Source organism: Sphaerodactylus townsendi, linkage group LG12 (genome assembly GCF_021028975.2).
Source record: "Sphaerodactylus townsendi isolate TG3544 linkage group LG12, MPM_Stown_v2.3, whole genome shotgun sequence".
Taxonomy (NCBI): Eukaryota; Metazoa; Chordata; class Lepidosauria; order Squamata; family Sphaerodactylidae; genus Sphaerodactylus; species Sphaerodactylus townsendi.
In genome coordinates, this window is record NC_059436.1 from 18607801 (window position 1) to 18630746 (window position 22946).

Below are 22946 nucleotides of genomic sequence, written 5' to 3' on the forward strand. Positions count from 1 at the left end.
TAAATTGCTCTTTAAAAAATTGTCATCATGATCCAGAGCAGAGGGACATTCTTCTGGTGGGGTTGGAGGAGTGCAATTCTGTTTAGGATCGTTTCAGAGGGTAGCAATGATGGTCTGCTGTAAAACAGCAAGATTTGGATCCAGTCGAACCTTAGAGACCAACAAGATTTTCGGGGTGTAATCTTTCAAGAGTCAAAGCTCTGAAGAAGGAAGCAAAGACTCTTGAAACTGTTACTCTGAAAATCTCGGTCTCTAAAGTACTACTAAATGACTCTAGCTACTCAGCTTAAGATGGCCCTATCAGAGAACTATGCCTGACCGAAGTCTCTGACAATTAGATGTTTTCATCTTAATTCAGCAAGGCTGGTTGGAAACCATCCCTCATACTAGCAAAACCACAAATGTATTTTACATTCATTCATGCGAAATGTTCATTTCTAGCCTTTGCTTGAGTGGGCCTATGGGAGCCCACAAAGCTACAAGATGGCGTGGCCTTTGGATAGAACATCTCTAGTCCCCCGGTACTTACTCAAGTGGAACTGTGGCCAATATTTTTTTTTCTGAATTGCGAACACACAAAGTCTGCAAGTTGCAATTCAGATATAAATGTAACACCCCGATGATCTCATTCTGGCCATGTATTGTAAATATTGCAAAAAAAAAAATCCTTGGCCTATAAACTGTCCCCCTCCCAATTTCCTTTGAATCTGTCAAGAAGTAAACAATCAGGAAAGCCCCATCACAAGTTACAAGAAGTCTGCAGTCAGAAGTAAACGATCAGGAAAGCCCCATCACAAGTGACGTCCAATTGGCATGCAGCTCTACCTAGTCCAACCAGGAGAGGGGGACATAACGCACAGTGCCACACCAAGTGGCAGAAAGACAAACATAGTCTGGAGAGGAAGGTGACCTACCTGCTCTCACTGCACTCCTTCTTTTCCCGCACACTTAGCCATTTGCGCAGCAACAAGCGCTTGCGCCGTGGGGATGCGCTGGGTGTGGAACAGTTGGACCAAGCAGTGTCCTCATCGCTCGAAGGGGTGATTTCAATGGAGGGGAGCTGCAGGAATTCCTTGTTAGAGGAAGATGCGCTTTCTAGGTTCGGTTCCTGGATGTGCTTCGTCCGCCTCATCTTGAACTGCCTTCGGCGCAGGGTCGGGGTGGATGAACTGGACCAGGCACGGCCGCTCTCCGCCTCCTGCTGTTCTGGAACTTGCAGAGCTGGGAGCTGAAGGGTCTCTGTCATGTTGGCAGCAGGCATCAGGTCCTCTATCACTTCTCCTCCCCTCCCGACACTTGGTGACCTTAATGCAAGCCACACTGAAGGATTACAATCTGGCTGTCTCCCTTCTTACTCGGCTGGGCAAGTCCCCTCCCTCGGGAGTAAGAAATCTCATATTCCTCAGGTGGTTTCATTTAGCAAGGAAGTGCCACAAGGCCACCGGCGGAACCAGCTGCCAGACGCTCTTGACTTTTCTGCCCCTTTCCATCAACTCCACCGAGCAACTTTCTCTCCCCTTTAAAGCAGCAGCGAGCTTAGCATCAGGGACAAAGCCCGGCTGGCTGCAACCAGCTCCCCTCTGTTTTGCTTGGCTTCCAGCAGTCTTTCTCTTGCCTCTTTGCTTAGTGGATGGAGGACTCCCCCGGGGCTCTGTTGGAAACCTCTCCGCTGTGCACGCTCTGGAGGAACCGTGTGGGAGCTGGTGAAGAGCTGTGAGGAGGTCAGAGAAAAAGAAAGAGAAAAAGAGGCAGAGAAAAAAAGAGAGAGAGAGAGAGCACAGGGGAGGGGAAGGAAGGAAGCAATGACATACAGTAAAATTGGCAAAAGGAGAAAGGAAGGGTGGCATATTTTTTGCCTGCGGTTGATAAGCTCAGGCAACTGCTGCGACTGTAACCATACTCTTAATTCCATGGGAAAAGGTCTCTGTTACGAAATGTTCTTCTTCTCCAATCTGACAAATGGAAGGCGACCAGGGGAGGATGAAAACAAACGGCTGGGACACTAGGACAGGCTGGAGTCTCCCTCCATCCTCGCTTTTCCAGTGGGTTGTCCCACCCTGACTGAAGAAAGGGAAACCAGTGGCAGGCCCAGCTAAGTGATCGTTTTGGTTTGGTGCCTTCTAAGCATAGAAAGTGGTGAAAGACATGACAGCAAGATGGTCCCAAAGTGGCCCTTCACTTTAAGACCTTCAGAGTGGCCAGCATATTTCGACGCATTTATATAAAAGAGCATTTATAGGCTTTGGCTCCAATGAAACACCAATGAAACACGCTGAGAGCCAACATAGTGTGGTTCAGAGCAGGAGAACCGGGTTTGATTTCCCACTGCTCCACATGAGCAGTGAACTCTTATCTGGTGAGCCAGATTTGTTTCCCCACTTCTCCAATCCTGCTGGGTGACCTTGAGCTAGTCACAGTTCTCTCAGAACTCTCTCAGCCCCACCTGCCTCACCAGGTGTTTGTTGTGGGGAGAGGAAGGAAAGAAGTTTGTAAATTGTCTTGAGTTTCCTTATAGGACAGACAGGGGGGATACAAATCCTAAACCAGGGGCGGGCAATTATTTTTTCCATGGGGCCGCAAAAGAAACAGAAAATATTGTGGAGGGCTGGGCCAAAAGGCTGAACGCAATTCTGCATAATATTTATTGTATTTCTTTATATTAAAAAGCAGTAAATAGCATTGTTTTGACAAGCAGGCAAGACTAGTATATGCTAAAGTTATGCAATGAAAAAGTGAGGTTGCCTTCCAAAAAATGTAATTTATTCACACAAATTTCTCAAAACAATGGTAGACAAAATGTTAACATTTTTTACTATTTGTGACTCATACGGGCCAGTCAGGGTCATCCGGCGGGCCAGATGTGGCCTGCGGGCCGTATAATACCCAGGTCTGCCCTAAACTCTTCAAAACTCTAAGGGAAAAAAGAAAAGCTAAGTGATGGGAGGCAAATTGCCCAGGGAGGGGTTTTCAGGGCTGGATTGGGATGTTAAAACAGGTCTGGAGAAGGCCCTGAAATGCCAGCAGCGCCATGTGATCCCCATGGTTCACCCTACTCCCAGCTGCCACTACAGCTCCCAGCTGCCACCCAGAACATTTATGTTAAGTTAAATGGACAGTCTACCACAGTGGTGGCGAACCTATGGCACAGGTGCCAGAGGTGGCACTCAGAGCCCTCTCTGTGGGCACGCACAGGGACACACACACACACACCCCAACATCTAGGTTGGCCTGGGCCACTGGGCTCGATTATTAGCATTAAACCTAACACCTAGTTTTGGGGAAGCAGAATAGGTAACCCTGTTAAGCGCTGTTAAACCCCACTGATTTTCATGCGAAGAACTAAAGCGCAATCCTTTACCTGGGAGTAAGCTCGGTTGCTGGCAATGGGGCCTGCTTCTGAGTAAACCCTCCTGGAGTCGTGATTCACCCATTGGAAGAGTTGCACGGTTGTTTCAAAGCAAAGCCACTGACTACTACCAAGGTTACTCCCGAGTAACGCAAGCCTCGGAGCCAACCGTTTTTCCTAAACTAAAACCTCAGTATTCAGGTTAAATTGCCATGTTGGCACTTTGCGATAAATAAGTGGGTTTTGGGTTGCAGTTTGGGCACTCAGTCTCGAAAAGGTTCGCCATCACTGGTCTACCACTAGAGGGTTCATGTGTCATGAGGTTGCTACAAAGTTTTGCCTAAAAGAATATTTTTGGCAACCATGAAGGATCTGGCCCAAGCAAAACACCTGAAGGATCTGGAGTGAAACTGAACAAGTTTTAGTAAGCATCATCTCTCGTTTCCCTGTTATGGAATTACAGCAAAGTTGTTATGGAAAGGAGGTGAGTTTGGGTCTGCTTCCAAAATGAAATGCATTGCTGAGAAAGTCTCAGGCTCAGAAAGATTCACAGAATACATACAGAAGACACCGAAGCAGGCTGGACAGGACACCCAAGGCAGGCATGGCATGGAAGAGCTCCAAGTATAGCAGACAACATTCACAGGATGGAGGGAGGAGCCTTTTGCAAAAGCCATTCCCCTTCAGGTTAGGGTGGGGAAACAGAAATAGAAGCACAGTCCACCGATGCACTAAGACAGGTGGTCATAACAGTCACCTGGTTGCTGTTGGGCTTTCAGTGTGGGTTTGTTATATTAGACGAGTTTGTATAAGGTGTTGTTGGAGCAAACGTTTCCCCATCTTCTCCTTCTCCAAGCAGCCCGCTGTTGGTCCCAAACCTCCTCTCAATGATCAAGGGAGCCTTGCAAGAGAAATGAGCCACAGGATGATGGGATGCAGCAAAGATGGAGAATCAAATCAAATGGCTGCTGCTTCCCTCTCCCGTTCGTGGTTTGGACCCCTTGGAAATGAGAAGTGATTCCCTCCTGCTATTATTTGCAGCCCCCACCCCATCTCGCGTCCAGTGGCTTATTCTGCTTTGAGAGTCTCTCTCAATTCTGTTGCTTGAAGAAGGGGAAGGCAGGGAAAGATCTGCTCTGCCAAGAACTTCTGTGAACTTCTCTGCTGGACCCAGCACAACTGTTTGCTCAGACAGAAGGACCATCCTATGATGATCCATTGTCATGTTTTGAACCCTTACCAGGTTACCTTATTGTGTATGTAGACATGTTTATTGGGACTTCAGCACTCTGACCGACATACAGAACTGGATGTTGCCTAAAGCAGCTTTCAGTTGCGGGTGGAGGACACACGGACATTCTGACCATGACATGTCTACTTCTCTGGTGCCTCAGATAACCTTGGCCATGTTATTTCCACCTTGCAAGGATTATCAAGTGTCTGGATCTGCCTTTCCCCCTGCAGACAAATGCTAACAGCTGACATGTCCCTGAGGTTTTTGCTAACTGTAGCAACCGCATCTCCCTGACCACAGCTTATCCATGGAAAAGTCATTATTACAATCAGATAGGGTTGCCAATCCCCGGGGGATGGCTGGAGATCTCCTGATATTACATCTGATCTCCAGGTGACATAAATCAATTCATCTGGAAAAAATAGCCACTTTGCAAGATAGGCTCTAGCACATTATACCCCACTGAAGCCCAGCCCCTCCCTAAACCCTGCTCTCCTCAGGCCCCACCCACAAAATCTCCAGTTATTTCCCAACTGGGAGCTGGCAACCCTTTGATCAGAGCTGGACAGGCCCCTTCTGAACATGCAGAATAATGTACTTTTAATCCACTTTCAAAGCAATTTGAAGCTGTGCAGAATAGCAAAATTCACTTTCAAACAATTGTGAAAGTGGATTGAAAGTGCATTATTCTGCATGTGCGGAAGGGGCCCTAGAGAGGAAGCCAAAAGCCTAAAGGGAAGGTCTCTGGAGTGACCTTCTATATTGTACTAATGAGGAAACTGTAGGTAGTTTTGGCATTCTTAGTACTTGCTAAGAGAACAGTTACTGTTACTGTGGTGGTCATAACAGTGCAGCTGGTCAAAATGAAAGTGGAGGAAAAGATGCTGTGTGAAAGGTAGAGACTAATGCAATATTTTTTTTTCCAGTATGGCTGAAGTTTTGAACCATGCCATTCACGCTGATGCCATTGTAACCCCCATGCTCAGGATGGGTTGACCCAGTAAGGGGTGGAGACTCAAAGCAGCAAGAGGCTGCAGCAGACCTCATGTAGTTGGAGGAGACAAGGCTACCAGACTCGGACCTTGGTTGTATAAGCCCTTAACACCTTGTTAAGGTAACTGCAATATTGTTGGGAACTACTGGGAAGGTAGTTGTTTGTTTTTGCGATGTTGTAAATGTTGGAGTTTATTGTTTCAGGGTTTCTTTTTATGTTTGTAATGGGTGAGAGTTCTCCTGGAAACCTTCACCATGTTGAATCCTGTTCACCAAGCCCTTGGAGTCTTCAGGAGCCAACCCACTTGCAAGAAGAAATGGACTTGGCATTAAAAGACTGTAACTAGAAGGACTTGAAAATGCAACCTGAACAGGACCTCGAAATGTGATGTTAAATGTTGATGTTATATGTTATGTGTTAAGAAAGTAAACCATTTTGTTTTTAAAAATTGTTGTTGCAAACTCATTCCAGGTTCTGCCCCACAGAGCCCACAGATAGAGGTTACACCATCAGTTGTTAGGGTATTTTTAACTAATTTAGTTAACAAATGTATATGGTGCACCCTCCGTTAAATAATTCTTAAGGTGGTAAAATATCAGTAAAAACATAGCTTTAAAACTGGACGACGAAACATTCAGTTCCAAAATACAATAAAACCATAATGCTAGATTTAAAAGAAAATCTCACAAAGTCTCATGACAATTACATAAAATAATTATCTATAAGGCAACATAAATCAACGAGCTGTCAAGACTGAGTACCAGAGCCACAGGAGAAGCAAAAACAGATGACACCACAAAAGACAGAAGGCTGGAGCAGACAGGCAGAACTTAAGTTGACATGCAAAATCACTAGATTACAAATCAGGAGGGGAAATATGAGTGAGACATTCTACAGCCACCATCCTATAACACTGAAATCCCTGTCCTTATTTCATCTCAGAAGGTAGCGGTCCTTCCCTGGAGCAAGGCCCTGAGGTCGGGTGGGGTCAAATAGAAGAGTATCTTAGATACCCTCATCTCAGTCAGTTAAGGCTTTCAAGTTAAGAACTAGCCCGTCGACTTGATCCCAGAAAGAAAGTGGCAGCCAGTGAAGCTGCTTAATCAGTGGCAAAATATATCCCCCATAGATAGTACCTCTCAGGAATCTCGCTGTTGCGTTTCAGACTAATTGAAGACTGAACGATCCTCTAAGGCAACACAACACACGGTTCACTGAAGCTGCTTGAGAAATTTTCCTTCTGTTCAAGGAAGAGTCTGGCGCTGGTGAATCAACCAAAGTTGATCAAAAGTGCTGTGAAATCCAGACGCCATTTTAATATCTGTTTGCAAATACGAACAGACCAGAACTCCCTGTTTCTTAACCTGACCCTCTAGAGGAATACAGCTATGCCCGGAGTAGCCAATTCCCATTTTATTGATTAGCACCTCAGTCTTATCCAGATTACAGTTTAGCGGAATGGCCCACACCCACTCACTTCTTCCAAACATCCACTGTGTCTCCTGAACCTGTTTGAAAGGTAAGGTTGGGATGCCTGATATCAACCTACTGATGACACTTTGCTCTGAACCCTCTTCAGAACCCCACAGCACAAAGGCAGCAGGGTTAAGAAGTAGTCCCTCTTGACCATCTTCTAGAACTAGTTTGCCGAAGGGGAATGAAACTGTTATAAGGCAGCAACCCTGATGCCCAACCTAGCTGGGCACCCAAGCAGATGGTATAATCAAAGTATCAAATGCTACTGAAAAACCCCCACTTTCAGTAAAGATAGAACCTTTCAGCACAAACTTTTTAATAGGAAACATTTCCTTCATGGAGTTCTGCATTGTTTTTTACCCACCTTTGGTTCCCAAAACATTTTATTTGCAGCCTCAAAACATTTTAAATGAATGCCCTTTTAAAGGGATTCTTTGGTTGAAATGTTTTCAAAACGGCTTCATTTGCCTGTTTTACCTCTTTAAGGCATTTCCTGCAAGTCTCTGCATTCCCAAAATTCTTCCCCATCACCTACCCACCAGTTGGGGGTGGGCGGGCTAATCTTCAACGGACGAAGTATAGAAGGAGCATTGAAGCATCAATTCCAAGACAAATTCAAAAAAGGGGAAAATCACAAAATGGCATCCAAGAGTCATTTGGACAGGGACAGTACATACATACATCAAGGTAAAGGCGGGGATTGAACATGTTTTAGAAACATTTTCGGTGATTTGTGTGGGAATGGCCATAGTTGGCCAATCAAAACAATCTCAGTCTTAAAACCAGGTCGGAAGCCAAACTGAAATGAGGTTAGAAAATCAACAACATGCAAAAAAGCCAAAAGTTGCATCATTATCCACTTGAGCAACTTGTCAACAACAATGGAGGGGGGTATTACCACAAGCCTGAAGTTTGCTTAAATCATCTTCCTCTAGAGGGGCCTTCCAGCGTTCACCTTTAAGGTAGCCGGAACTTTACCTTATTGCAGTGCCTACAAAGCCTACATAGCGTGTATTACCTTCTGGACCCAACCTGTCAAACCACTCAAGGGTAAAAAGGCCCAGTGGAAATGGATGAACAAAAGGGAAGTCAGATATACAAGAAATCTATTCCTGTCCTTGGGACACAATAATGGAAGATCACATAACCAACTGTGATTCAACTATGTGCCGATAAAACTGTTAGACTGAATTGCTAAAATTGCTAAATTAGTCAAAATGCCTTGCAAACACATCACAGTAAAGTAACCCTTTCCCAAGATTAAGCAAACCCCTTAGCAAAGCTATGCAGGGTTGCTATTAGCAGATATAATGATGGTAGAGAAGAATACGCAGCCACCACGGTTGTCACCAAAGAAGCATGACAACATGATCCCATTTGTATTTGGGCATACTCATTTTGCATTGTTGCACATCAAACAGGTTGAGCTGAAATAAAACATCCTGTAAATGTCTTGGGGAAAAAGCTGTGCAGAGTTCTTCCCCACACGCTTCTTTTGACATCCTCACGATGTTTTATTTGTGCTGTGCAGAAAGAGCCACCCTCTCTTTCTTTCTCTCATGCTAAGCAGCTTTTCTCATTACTAGGCAATGCTTATTGATGGCATAATGTTCTGTGTCACTTTTTAATTTTGGACAGAGGACACTGGACAGCTGTCTGGGGCTCTTTGAAATCTAGGAGCTGTGAAACCAGAGAGATGGCACAGCCTTCCTGACCGAAAGGTGTCAAAAATACCAGCTACAAATCCAGGCTGTTGCTCTGTGGGACAAAAAGGATTCGTGTCATTGCAAGATTAACTGTTTCTTTCTTCTGGGTATCATAGGGGCCAAATCAAAGTCTTAGCCATGGCCTCAAAACAAGAAACTACAAGAAACAGAAGCGGTACTTTTAATCAAAACAATTAGGTGTATAGCAGCATTTCACAAGCTGGAAGGTTAGTAGGAGAAGACTTTGTACTAGTGTTAAGTTGTGGTCTTTAACTAGTCAAGATGGAAAAGCCTTGTAGGTATGGATGGGTAAAACTGTGACCTTACCAAAGCAATGTCTTTTTGGGTTTTGGGTGGCTCAAAGGTTGCACCCGGCATTTTAAACACCAATTATCCCACTTTTTAAAATGTATTAACATTTTAATGATTTTCACATGTGTATCTTGCCTATCTCAAAGTAGCTAGTAGTAGGGAAAATTGCTTATAAAAAAAAACAAGTGGCAAAACCCCAGAGTGCTTCCAGACAAGAAGTGCTTACGTGCTGCTGGTGTGGTGCATCTGTACACTTGATATTGCCTAGTTTGTTGGAGGGGAGGGGGGGGGTGGAGCAGGACAAGCACCACAGGCACCAAAACACTGGCAGTGCCACCAAACTCCCTGTCCAGTTGGTAGTGCCTCTGTGAGGCCCTCTCAAGAAACTTCTTGCTTAGCATTGTCATACCCAAAGGCAAAAGTCATCTGTCTGGAATCTGTCGGTGCTGTCAGACAGCTGGTGTGATGTTTAAGAGTGGTGGACTCTAATCTGGAGAACCTGGTTTGATCCCACCCACCAACCCCCGCCCCACATGAGCTGTATACTCTAATCTGAAGAACCGGGTTGGATTCTCCACTCTTCCACATGAGCAGTGGACTCAAATCTGGCAAGGTTTGTTTTCCCTGTTCTTCCACAAGAAGACTGCTGGGTGACCTTGGACCAGTCACAGTTCTCTCAGAACTCTCTCAGCTTTACCTACCTCACAAGGTGTTTGTTGGGGAGGGAAGGCAATTGTAAGCCACTCAGACTCCTTAAAGGTAGAGAAAAGGGAGGTATCAAAACCATTTCTTCTTTTTGTGATCAGCACCTTTTGCTCACAGACAAGAACACAGGAAGCAAGCTTCAAAATGTTTACAAAAATATGAAAACTGTCTGAAATCCTGAGCATGACCCAGACACTGTGGGAGCCGCAAGATTTCCACTTCTACTGGTGCTTGAGACCTTTGACTCTCAGAATTCTATATCCTGAAACTCTTGTTGGTTCCTAAGGTGCTCCTGAACTTGAATCAAACTTATTTTGAGAGACACATTTTCTTACTTGCAACGTTAATTAAATCTCCTTTGAGCTTTCTCCTTTGCTATTGATTTGAACTGATCGCTGTTACTGTGCCAGAAAGGAATTTGCAATGCAAATGAGAATTCTGGCCAACGTAGGTTATACGTTCATGTTATAACCAGTTGGAACAAGAGCCACTTTTCAGCTTCTTGTGCCAAAATGATCTTAAAGAGACTCTCTTGCTTCACACAGTTTGTACTACAAATGGTCCATAAACATCTGTAGCTTGTTCATGTTACAAATGTCAATCATCCACTTCTTCCTTGACATTAAAAGTGATCAAACATATTCATTAACAGAAGAGCAAGAGGGAAGCTGAAGTGAAGTTCAAGGCTCACTTGGGGAAAGTATCTTTGGAGAATGACAAAAATACTCACAAAAGAATTGTGCAGTGCGCCCTCTGTTTGACACACAATGCAGATGTGCACGGCGTTGTTCCTGGTAGCATCCTTGGCTGTATTTGTAAGAACTACAATATTGCCATGTGCCCCTTATGTGGAGGTGACATTTACTTCCAGGAATTTTGTATGAGTGTGATATTTTGTGACTGCGTGGGGGGAAGAGACAAGCTGCAGCCCTCCTCCTGACTGCTGTGCTGATCTCCCCTACCTGCCTGTTGCTTTCATCGCGGGTCACGGCTCATTGCACACAGAATTAATCACAGGAGAGTCAGCTTGCAAGCACAAAAGGTCTTTGAGCAACACATTCTTTCCTATTCTGAAAAAAAAATGCTCCAGTAGCTCAGATAAAGGGAGCAGGTTGTAGGGAAACAAACAACAACACGCATGGGCATCGAGCAAGATGGATGGCATGCAACCTTGCTACGGAGTAAACAAGAGAGATCAGTAAGATTCAAGTTCTGTAACTCCTTAGAGGCCAACAAGATTTCCAGGGTACAGGGGTGTAGCTTACTAAAGCAGCACCCCAGGGTCACCCTGGGCACTGTGTTTCCTGCCCCCCCCCCAGCTACACCTGTGGGGCACAGCCTGCCTGGTCCCATCCCAAAACTGTCCCACCCCAATTCCAATCTCCACCTGGAGTTCAAAGCAGCACAATCCATTTTAAAACCCTGGTTTAAACATACTTATTCCTCAGGAAAGCCAGTGTTTCCACACAACACAGTGATTCTACGTACTGAGTGAGGTTCTCAGCCAGGTTAGAGGGCCAGTGTCATTAGGCACTGGAAAGAAAACAGCCACAACAAACAAGAATCACTGCCTTGTGCTTATTTTTGTAAATTCATCTTGAATCAATCCAAGAGTGGACCTTTAATAATTGCTGGGAACCTTTCCTCCCACTCTTCCTAGCAATCTGACCTGGCACTCCGGCACCGTCAAGTTCCCATTTGCACATCAAGTCTAGTTTTAGTTATTGGGTGTCTTGGGGAACACCTGCAGCATTTTGATAAAAAGAGACTGACAAAAGTGTCTTCCAGAGTCTTTGAAAGGTCTTCCAGAGGCTCAGGTACAAATTTCCAGGGCTCTTTCCTTGTGGAGGCAGGAAATGTGCCAAGGAACGTGCGAAGAACTGAACAACATGTCCATACGAGTGATGACGTTCACAGCTCCCCTCCAAACAAAGGTAATAATAAATAGAAATGCTTAAAACTTGTTCAGAGCTCCCCAGGGTTGCAGCGCCAGGGAAGGAGACAGACAGCTCCTTTCTCCAAAGGATAAACTCGTTTTGTAATAAGCATGCAGAAATTGCTTCCTAAACTCCAACCCTATCCATCACCTCTATGTTACTCACAACTTCAGCAGAGCGGCCATTAGGGGAAATTTCTTTAAATTAGATTAATGCCTGAGGGGAAAGTGTCACTTCTCCTTGCTCTCTTCCTTCAAAAAGGAGCGACCTGGGAAATCTGTTGCAGACAAGTGAAAAAATGTCTCTTCTAGCTTGTTGTGCCTCTCAGAGGCCCACTTATTCATTCATTGTTAGAAAAGAACTATGACACCAGAGAATAAAGTGAAAATTTGGGTACATGTTAGAAACATGGCACCTGATCAGTACGTTAGCACTGCAAAATGCCCCTTATCTACTTCTCCAAGGCCCGTTCCCCACTCACCTTAAGCCCCGTGCTACTCTCCTCAAGTAGCGCTGGGTCCCCCGGCACTCCCCACTACAGGGGCGGCGACAACGCAGCCGCCCCAACACTGCCACTCTCGCGCCCCCTCAGCACACGGCATCCCTGGCGCTCCTCGAAACGGTGCCTTTTGATGACCCTGTGCAGAGCTCGGGGTCGTGGGGCAGCCCAGGCGTACGCCAGAGATGCCGCGCGCTGAGAGTAGCGGGCAGCAAAGGGCAGCAAAGGTAAGTGGGGAAACGCCCCAAGTTCCAACCTCATGGATCCCAGAATCTACCCTTCTTTGCCTCTACCTGTCTCATGAATGTAGTTCCATATCAACACCATCTGCTCTACCAAACACCATTAAGTTTGGCAAATTCTCCACATAACTCTTTGGCTCATTGGAAACTGAGTATTCACAGACATACCAAATGTTAGGGGATCTATGTGGGTGTGTAAAGTGCCATCAAGTTGCAGCTGACTTATGGCAGCTTCAACAAGGTCTTAAGGCAAGGAGGAGGAAGAGGAAGAAGGAGGGAGAGGATTAATACCCCACCTTTTTCTCATTTAAGGAGACTAAGGTGGCTTATAAACTCCTTTCTCTTCCTCTCCCCACAACAGACACCTTGAGAGGTAGGTGGGGCTGAGATAGTTCTGAAAAACTGTGACTAGCCCACGGTCACCCAGTAGGAATATAGGGTTGCAGAAACACATCTGGTTCACCACATAAGCCTCTGCCACTCTGGTGGTGGAGTGGGGAATCAAACCCAGTTCTCCAGATTAGAATCCACCTGCTCTTAACCACTACACCACGCTGGTTGTCCAGGAGCAGAAGTAGTGTGCCAGTGCCTTCCTTGGAGGACTTCCCTCCAAGAACCAGTGTGGTGTAGTGGCTCAGAGTGGTGGATTCGAACCTGAAGAAGCGGGGTTGATTTTCCCACTCCTCTACATGGAGCCTGCTGGGTGACCTGATCTTGTCAGACCATGAAAGCTAGGCAGGGGCAGTCACAGTTGATACTTGGATGGGAGTCCACCAAGGAAGACTACAGTTGCTAAACACAGAGGAAGGGAATTGCAAACCACCTCTGCTTCCCTCTCATCTTGAAAACCCCATACCCCTGCTGCCATGAGTTGACTGAGACCTAACGGTGCACTATTGTTATTATCTGTCCTAATCATAAGGCTCAGGGTATGCAAACAGTATCTAAAAACTCAGGGCGAGTACATGTCATATGGAAATGTACCCGTCTTCTTCCATAGAGGCACATAGGCAGCAAGTATTATTTATTAACAGATAAAAAGCTAAAATCATCTAGGTGATCTGGAATGTGCAGGTGCAACTCCAAACAGCACAGTAAAAATCACAAGTGGGCAAATGTTTGATCAGAGTCCACTGGTGGAATGCTGGCTGGGTTTTTTTGGAGGGCATCTAAAGTCTATTGGTTCATGGGACTCTTGAAAGAAAGCTGGACTTTGGATGGACCTTGTAAGGCAAATCTGATTCCAGTAAGCAATCATGCATGACTCAAGATCCCTGTAGAAGAACGTCAGAGACAATGCTCTTGGGGCAGATCATTTGTTGTTTTTTGGCAGATCATTTGTTGTTTTTTGGTAATGACTTTGCCTCAGGCCTGCAGCATAGAGTTGCTAATCTCCAGGCTGGGCCTGGGAAACCCCTGTTACAATCAATCTCCAGATGTCAGATATCAATTCCCCTGGAGAAAATGAATTGTTCAAAGGTGAATTCTATGGCTTCTGCTGAGGTCCTTCCCTAACCCCAGCCACCAAGAATCTGCCCCCAAATCTTCACGAATTTTCCATCTCTGAGCTGACAACTTTACCTGCAGCATTAAAACAAAATATTCTGATATCTGAAGTCCTCTTATCTGTATCCTTTTGGACAGGCCGGCGAAAAGTATCCATAGAAGAGACTGGCCAGATGTGTCATGACTTTTACAAGGACATTATGATACTTTCTGTCTTGTTCCCATTTCACATGCCTAGGTTAAATAACAACCCAAATTAATTACCATTGAGTAATAGGCAGGCTGCTGGCCTTGGCGAAGCAAGGTCACATATCTTCAAGGCTTTGCAGCGAGGACAGGCATGGAGTTATTTTTGAGGAAACTGACACAACCAGGGCTTTGTGTTGTATCTGATTTATCTGTCACCAGGATTAATGACCCTGAATCAGCCCCACACTCAATCTCTCTGTTCCTCTTCATTGGCTGTAGATGTTAAAGCCGCAGGACCCGGTTTAGTTTAGTTTATTGGATTTATATCCCATCCTTCCCTGGCCAAGGAACTGGACTGACAAAATCTGTATAACTTAAACAATGTTAAGTGGTGCAGGAGGATTATCCTTGGCAATTTTGTTTTACTGCAATTTTGTTCACACCACTTGCTGGGTTCGCTTGGCTGCCATGAGCATTAAAGGGGCTCTTAAAACACACAAAACCAAGGACGTATTAGTCACGAGTATCGTTTCTAAGGAACTAGTGAGACACTGCTGCAAAATTCCCAACAGGCTGTGCTAAGAGGAATTAGAGTCTGGCAATGCACTATCACAAACAACCACCTTGTCTGGCTGAGTTGCAACTGCAACAGAAGCCGGAGTGAAAAGGAGTTAGATCATCAAGCTGGTGTTAGATCATCAGGTTACAACATATAATGAGACTGCGAAGAACGCAATAAATGGCGCTTTTCTGTAGCGTTGAAATGTTTCATCTCCAAATCAACAGAGGAGTAAAAACATCTGACTCCCATGGTACCTTGCTCTGATCCCTGATTTTGTGAACAGATTTTGGAGACTCTTAGGAAGACCTCTTTCATCATTTGCCCAGTCAATTTGTTTATTTCAGAAAAGCCTCTCTCGGAGAAACTTATCCTATTCCAGACCAGTTTCCCCCATTTCTAGCATTCTGGGAGGTGGCACTCAATACTGCACAGAAGCAGCAGGGGAGGAGGAGGAGGAGGAGGAGGAGGAGGAGGAGGAGGAGGAGGAGATGATGATGATGATGATGATGATGATGATGATGATGGAGGAGGAGGAGGAGGAGGAGGAGGAGGAGGGGAAAAAGTTTGGATTTATACCCCACCTTTCTCTCCTGTGACTCAAGGTGGCTTACAAACTCCTTTCCCTTCCTCTCCCCACAACAGACACCTTGTGAGGTAGGTGTGACTGAGAGAGTTCCGAAGAACTGTGACTAGCCCAAGGTCACCCAGCAGGAATGTAGGAGTGCGGAAACACATCTGGTTCACAAGATAAGCCTCTGCCACTCAGGTGGAGAATCAAACCAGTCTCTACAGATTAAAATCTACCTGCTCTTAACCACTACACCACACTGGTGTAGTGTCAGTGTCAAAGGAAATATACAGCCACAGCTGCATGAATCTACAACTCCTCTATGCATGTTGAGCAACAGTAATGGGTACAACACCCTGAGAAACAGAGATTTCATTAAATAAAACAAAAAGTTTCTAGACCTTAAGATATTACATAGAAACTGGTGGTGAAATCTCAGAAATCAGAGGAAGAATTGAGCATGGATTTCTACTGGGGGGGGGGCCTTCAGGGGGGTCTCATTACTTTGTCTACCTCTCCATGTTTAGCAGAATCAACATGCAAATAGGGGGGAAGGAAGCCTGTGAACTTGTTTTCTTTGGTTAGCGTACACAGGCCACCAAACAGCATTTCCCGGAACAAATGCCAATGTTTGGGTCTTTCAGCACGGAGTATTCAGAAGCTAGCAATGGGGACCTACTGCTCTCTAGTGGCTCTGCTCTTGCACAGAGGAGGGCTGTAATTTGCCTTTGCTGTTAGTGGAGAGAATCACGTTTCAAACATGGATTCTTTCCCCAAACACTGAGAAGCGTCCACTCTATTACCTCCCAAAATAAGTGACCAACCCTAGTCTAGGTGAGTAACTGACTGAAGTTACTCCTTGGTATATTCATGCAAATAGTCCTTGGTATATTCATGCAAATTCAGCCTCTATTATCTTCCTTTAAAAGTATGCTGTGGCCTCACAACTAATATAGTTCACTGTCCAGATAATACCAGCTCCTTTTAGTCCGGAGAGCATATTTTCATGTCTATAAATGGCCCCATGGGGGAAGAAAAGATACAAGTAAACAGCAAAGAGCCAATGTTTTCTGTGATGAAAAGGACCATCAAATTGCAGCTTATTGATGGAAACCCCAGAGGGTGTTCTAGGTATGAAACATTCAGAGGTGTTTTGCCATTGCCTGCCTCTGCGTTGCAACCCTGGACTTTTTTGGTGGTCTCAATACATGTGCGAAATGAACTCCTTGTGCTGTTCCCCCAGCAAACACAAAGACTTTGAATGCCAAGCTGATAGAATGGACACTCCGAAAATGTTACTATTCTTGCTGGCAAGATGCCCTCTTTCACAGTTGACATGAAGAGCAGAGAGACTGTTAAGAAAGGTCTGAAGCAGAGTCCTCTCTTGACAGCATACGGGTATATGCTTTGAATTGTAAAATACTTTCCATTGTTTCACCCTCTTTCCTCCAACCTCTAGCCAGGGCAGCTTGCCTCCCTTTCATAAGTTCCTCAGTTCCTTATCTCGGATTGTTCATCAAAACCCTATTAGGTATTTGTCAATCTCTTTCTGATGTTTTTCCGCTGTGGGTGGTTTGATCATGGCAAAAGAACCATTCATATTATTTCCTGCTGCTGGCTCAGGAGGTCATGAGGTTCTATCAGATGCATTTGAAAAAGTGACGTGCTAGTGGATTGAGCTGTCAAGGGGGAAAGATATCATCAGCTAAACACACAGTGGATTCTGCAGGCTTTTGTAGTGTTATTTTTCCTTTTTCCCACCAGAGTAAGCCTTACAGAAGGTCACTATCATGCAGAAAATCTTAGGCTTGGGGCTTTTTGTCTTGAAAATATGCAAAATAACTAGACTCCAGACTGATGGTCTCCGATATGAAAGCTAGTTTAGCAAGAAGATGAGTTTAAATCCAGCATCCACTGGCCGTTTAAGCACTTGAGGTCTCCTTCGCATGGAGTGTACATACCCTTCAGGCTGAATTTTCAATTACAGGCATGTTTCCTTCTCTTCAGAACTCACCATGCAGTAGCTCATAGAAGCCGTGCAGATCATGAAAGTGGACAAAATGCACTTTTCCCCCTGACACTGATTCTGCACAGGAAAAGCAAGGCATCTGCTTCTACAGGAAAGACCTGTAAAAGCGTCTGACTCCATGCAGGTCCATGTGGAAAGTGAGACAAAGAACAATGGCTGCTGAGGGAGAAGGAGAAAGGGTCAGAGGGCAGCTCCCAGGTACAGGCAAAAAGAACATCCCACCAAGAGATAGCACTTATACCCTTACAGAGATATAGCACTGCCCAACGTCCAGGCATGCTAAGTCACTCTGACCCCCACAATGATGCCATCGATTCCACTCTGCACAGCAGCCACCGCAACTGGTCCATGCAGTCTGGGGATCAGTTATAATTCCTGGAGATTGCTAGGTTCTAGCAGTGTGGTGTAGTGTTTAAGATCGGGCAGATAATCTGGAGAACAGGGTTTGATTCCCCACTCCTCCACCAGAGTGGCAGAGGTTTATCTGGTGAACCAGACGTGTTTCAGCACTCCTACATTCCTGCTGGGCGACCTTGGGCTAGTCACAGCTCTCTCTGAACTATCTCAGCCCCACTTACCTCACAAGGTGTCTGTTGTTGGGAGAGAAAGGGAAGGAGTTTGTAATTGGCTTTGAGTCTCCTTATAGGAGAGAAAGGTGGGGTATAAATCCAAACTTGTCATCTTCTTCTTCTGTCTGGTTTCATGCCAGCCTCCACCCACCTGGGAGGTGGGCAAAGCCCTACAAAGTGCAAACATGGATGTGTTTACCCCCTCCCACCCTCTACAAGCCAAAGCGGGGCACAGAATTAGCCTTACATCTGTGATGCTTGTTTCTTCATTTGGGAGACAGTGGGTTGGAACCAGACTAAGTTTTCTAGGGGTAGAATAGAAGTCCCACAAAAGAGCAAATGAGGACCTTGCAAGGCTAATTCTATAAACCAGGGATGAGGTAAGTATTATGAGGCAGACAGAGGCCTAAGGTTTTTGTCTTGCCTGCAACTCCGCATATGCCTTTGTTCTTAAAATAAACTGGGACGTAGATGAGATTCTGCTGACGTTTTGTTGCTCTTCAGAAATGCAGGGAACATCTCTACCCTAGTACGTTTGCATTGTTATTCCAGCTAAATGGGTTTCGACACACAGCAGGCTGACTACTGACACCCTGGCGAGGACCTGACTCAACTCTGAATTTAATAAGAAACGCTTTTGGCACCACGAGGTTTCGACTCTCCTTGGTTTTTTCCCCCATGGGCTTAAAAACTCATTTCCTAAACCACTGTAGTTAGAACGGTGGCAAAACTGTTCAATTTGTTCCACCTTTCCATCGTGTATTAAACGACAATTGGTTTTTCCAGTCTTCTTTCATTCCTACCGATCATCAGAAAGATAGGGAGAAACCTAGGTAGGACCCAGGAAGCTACAATCACATATTTGCTGCCTAGCAGTCACAGCATCTTTAACAGTGCTTGGAAATTGTAGTTTGATGAGGATCTAGACAATTCTACAATCCAATCCTACGGCTCTTTACCACCCAGGAGAATCTCTCAGAAATTGAAAACTCTTATTTTGCATTCTGCTGCTACAATCTCACATGACCTATCTGGAATACTCATAAACTTGTCTTACAGAGTTCCCCTGGACTTGTTCACATGGCAACTAAAATGGGCTTAGCAGCAATTCTTCCCTCTTCTGAGGGAGATCTGGAAACTGCAGCTCTCAGAGGGACTAGGGATCTCTAACAACTATCAGCATCTGCAACAAACTACAATTCCCAGGATTCTTTGGGAAATGAAGAAAAGAAGAGTTGGTTTTTACACTTTGTTTTTCTCAACAGTCTCCAGGGGTTTACAGCTGCCTTCCCACATACACACAGCAGACACCTTGTGGGTAAGTGAGGCTGAGAGAGTTCCAAGAGAACTGTGACAGGCCTAAGGTCGCCCCACAGGCTTCAAGAGGAGAAGTGGGGAAACAAACCCACTTCTCTATAGTAGAGTCCACCACTCATGTGGAGGAGTTGGGAATCAAATCTGGTTCTCCAGATGAAAGTCCACCACTCACGTGGAAGAGTGGGGAAACAAACTTGGTTCTCCAGATTAGAGTCTGCTGCTCTTAAACACTATGCCACGCTGTTCAACGGCTATAAAACTATACTACATTTTTAGAACAGAAATTCGTTGTGAAAGCAAGGGCCCCGTGTAGAAAATGTAACTGTAATTTCATTTTACAGGATCTTTAATAGTAAAGTGGCTGGCCTTCTTACTGTTCAGAAAACAGCAGGGTGCCAGGGTAGGGTTGCCAGATACAGGCTGGGAAACTCCTGCAGATTTGGGGATGGAGCCGGGGGAGTTCTGGGACTTCAGTGGGGTCCAGTGCCATAGAATCCATCCTCCAAAGGGAAACTCTAATTCTGGGGGATCACCAGGCCCCACCTGGAGGCAGGCATCACTAGACAAAAGGCAACACTGCTTTATGGGAGAGGTGTGCATTACCAGACTTATCTGTTCAAGATTTCTTTTTTAATCACACACAGAATACTTAGCGGATTGAAGGCAGATAATCCTCTACAATAAGGATAAGGTTAGTCACTCCAGGTTAGCTTATGAAACAGGTGCGTGCACATTAAACACGAGGGGGATACAGAGACAGGCGTACTGATGCGCAGATCAAAAATGTGTGTCCTTAAGCATTTCTCTTGCTCGTGACATGCCTTTCAGGTATCCCCACTGTCAATCCCCATCACCAATCTGAGGGGGCTTTTTTCTTTTGAAGTTCACAGCACTTTGAACTCCAGCTATTCTAGATAAGCCAGAGGCAGGTCATGTTATAGCAGGGTGCTTGCCAGGAAGACCACAGTCACCCATATTGTGGAAGAACCACCTGTTGCGCATTTCTCAGAGCAATCTGACAAAGCAAAACTGTAACTATGATCCCTCCTTTGAAGAAGAAGAGTTTGGATTTATATCCCCCCTTTCTCTCCTATAGGAGACTCAAAGGGGCTGACAATCTCCTTTCTCTTTCCCTCTCACAACAAACACCCTGTGAGGTGGGTGGAACTGAGAGAGCTCCAAGAAGCTGTGACTAGCCCAAGGTCACCCAGCTGGTGTGTGTGGGAGTGCAAAGGCTAATCTGAATCCCCCAGATAAGCCTCCACAACTCAAGCGGCAGAGCTGGGAATCAAATCCGGTTCCTCCAGATCAGAGTGCACCTGCTCTTAGCCATTATGCCACTGCTGCTCCTTTGGTTCAATCGAGCAACCTGCTGTGTCGCAGCCTCAGAAACAATGTTGCTTATATCCCAAAAACGGCGATGCAAAAATCAGTCTTTAACAGTCTAAAGAAAAAGCTTTGGAATGAATTATGCATCTGATGTTATTTATGTACAGCCCAGAACAGCTAAATTATTTAATATTGCCTCTCCTGTATTATAAGAGAACCTTAGCATCTGCATATTAGATGTGATAGCATATTATACTCCAGATAATCGCTTAAATGTCCCTATAATATTGACAGGACAATGTTTTCAGTATGACCATGCTTGCATCTACATCGTGTTTTCCTAAAGCCTCTGTTTGGGAAATTTCTGTCTACTTCCATGAGTACTGTGAGAGATTCTTACGAAAAGCACTATTCCCCTCCTCTGCTGTGATATCATCATGCCTGAAAGCAAATCGGCTATAATCTGGCAGCAGATGGAAAGGAGCCAAGGAAAATCCCAGCCTCCGTACAATGCAGCAGTGGCACCTATCCAGCAGTGCGTCTGCTGCTGAATGCTGCTCTGTTTCCTGGCGGCAGCCTTACCAGTAAGGAATCCTAGGTGGCAGTCTAGGCCAGCACATCTGCCAAACACAGCACTTTTTTGTCAGAGCAGCAAAGAACCTCATCTTGATACTTCACTGCTACTTCATTGCTATGGAACAAAAATTGCACTATGAACATAGATCGTAGAATCATAGAATCATGGAGTTGGAAGATACCCCAAGGGCCATCTAGTCCAACTCCCTGCAATGCAAGAACACACAATCAAAGCACTCCTGTCAGGTGACCATCCAGCCTCTCTTCAAAAACCTCCAAAAGAGAATCTACCACACTCCAAGGTATTCCACTGTTGAACAGCCCTTACTGTCAGGAGGTTTTTCCTGGTGTTTAGGTGGAATCTCTTTTCCTTCACCGTGACCCCATTACTCCTGGTTCTAGTCTCTGGAGCAGCAGAAAACAAGCTTGCTCCCTCACCAACATGACATCCCTTCAAATATCTAAACATGGCTATCATGTCACCCCTTAACCTTCTCTTCACCAAACTAAACATCCCTAGCTCCCTAAGTCTCTCCTTGCAGGGCATGGATTCCAGACCTTTGACCATGTTGGTTGCCCTCCTCTGGACCCGTTCCAGCTTGTCATAGAACACATTATGCCATCCTATACTGAATCAGGGCATCAGTCCATCAAGGTGAGTATTGTCAACTCCTGCTGGCAGCAGCTCTCTCAGGTGGAGGTCTTTCACATCATGTACCACCGGGGTCCTCAACATGGTGCCTATGGGCACCATAGACCCCAGAGATGTGATTGGCTGCGCAGATTTTTTTAAAATGTTGCTTTGATAGCTGTTATCACCACAGCGCAAGGATCTGCACTGCATAACTGAAGGTAAGCTGGGGCAATCATTTGGTGGCTGGCTCCATCTCTTGTGACAGCTGTTTAGTTGCTGTTCCCACCACGCTGTGTGTAAGGTCCTTCTACAACAGTCAATACTTGAGACTTTGGAAGAATTCAGTAGCTTTTATTGAACTGTGCCAGCTACCATTGCTGCAGAAAGCCAGATCTAAAGAGTCTGGATCCTGCAGCCACATTTATCTCAACATTTTTCCCGCTTGTCCTGCCCCCCACCCATCTTCCCATAGTTGAACAGTTTAACAGAACAACAGAGTAAGATGAGAACAGCTTTGTTACGGGACTCAAATATCTCAAGGCGAAACGTTAGGAACAAAATCCACCAAACCACGGCCACACAGCCCGGAAAACCCACCAGAACCAGTTGAATCCAGCCATGAAAGCCTCCGACAATACTAGTTTTATCTGTTTGGAGATTCCTTTTCTTCTCCCTCCCCTCTTTTAGTCAGTGCCATGACTAAAGTAAAGCATGCTGAATCAGACCAGGTGTTCATCTAGACTAGCAAACAGGTACACACAGCAGCTGACCAATCACCTTCGCAGGTTACACAAACGGACCCCTTCTGCACAGGCCAATGAACACGGGTTAAGGAAGGTAAAAAAACATTTTGGGCGGGAACTTTGCATGGGTACTGCCCCTAAAGCGAGTCTGCCCCATGTTATTTCCCCTAAACCAGGTTTTTTGAGAATTGTAGTATCCGCAAGTCTTTTGAAAAATCCTGGGTTGCAGCTGCTTGGGACCGAATTGCAGGACAGGAGGCATTTTGTTAGGCTGCGCTTTCCTTTTATTTTAATTTTCCAGCTTACATCTGCGTAACCACGCAGGTGCATATGGCTGTATCGTGGTATCAGGAGCCGTCAGCATGGCTGTGGGGGTTCATTTATGCCTGCTTGTGTAGCTACGCATCAGTGGGAGGTCAATTAAAAACAGGTGCGACAGAAATCTACATTGTTTTTGTGTGCTCCAATCGCTG

At 45.4% G+C, this 22946-nt stretch overlaps 1 protein-coding gene across 11 annotated transcripts in view; it reads right to left on the reverse strand.

Moving 5' to 3' along the window:
* GRAMD1B (GRAM domain containing 1B) overlaps positions 1 to 1711 on the reverse strand; it is a 136300-nt gene extending 134589 nt beyond the window's left edge. For all 11 annotated transcript variants that reach the window (XM_048513518.1, XM_048513519.1, XM_048513517.1 and 8 more), the window contains exon 1: positions 915 to 1711. In XM_048513518.1, the coding sequence (XP_048369475.1) occupies positions 915 to 1261 (347 nt within the window). In that variant the 5' untranslated portion in view covers positions 1262 to 1711. The remainder of the gene's footprint in view (positions 1 to 914) is intronic.
* Between the last annotated feature and the right edge of the window lie 21235 nt (positions 1712 to 22946).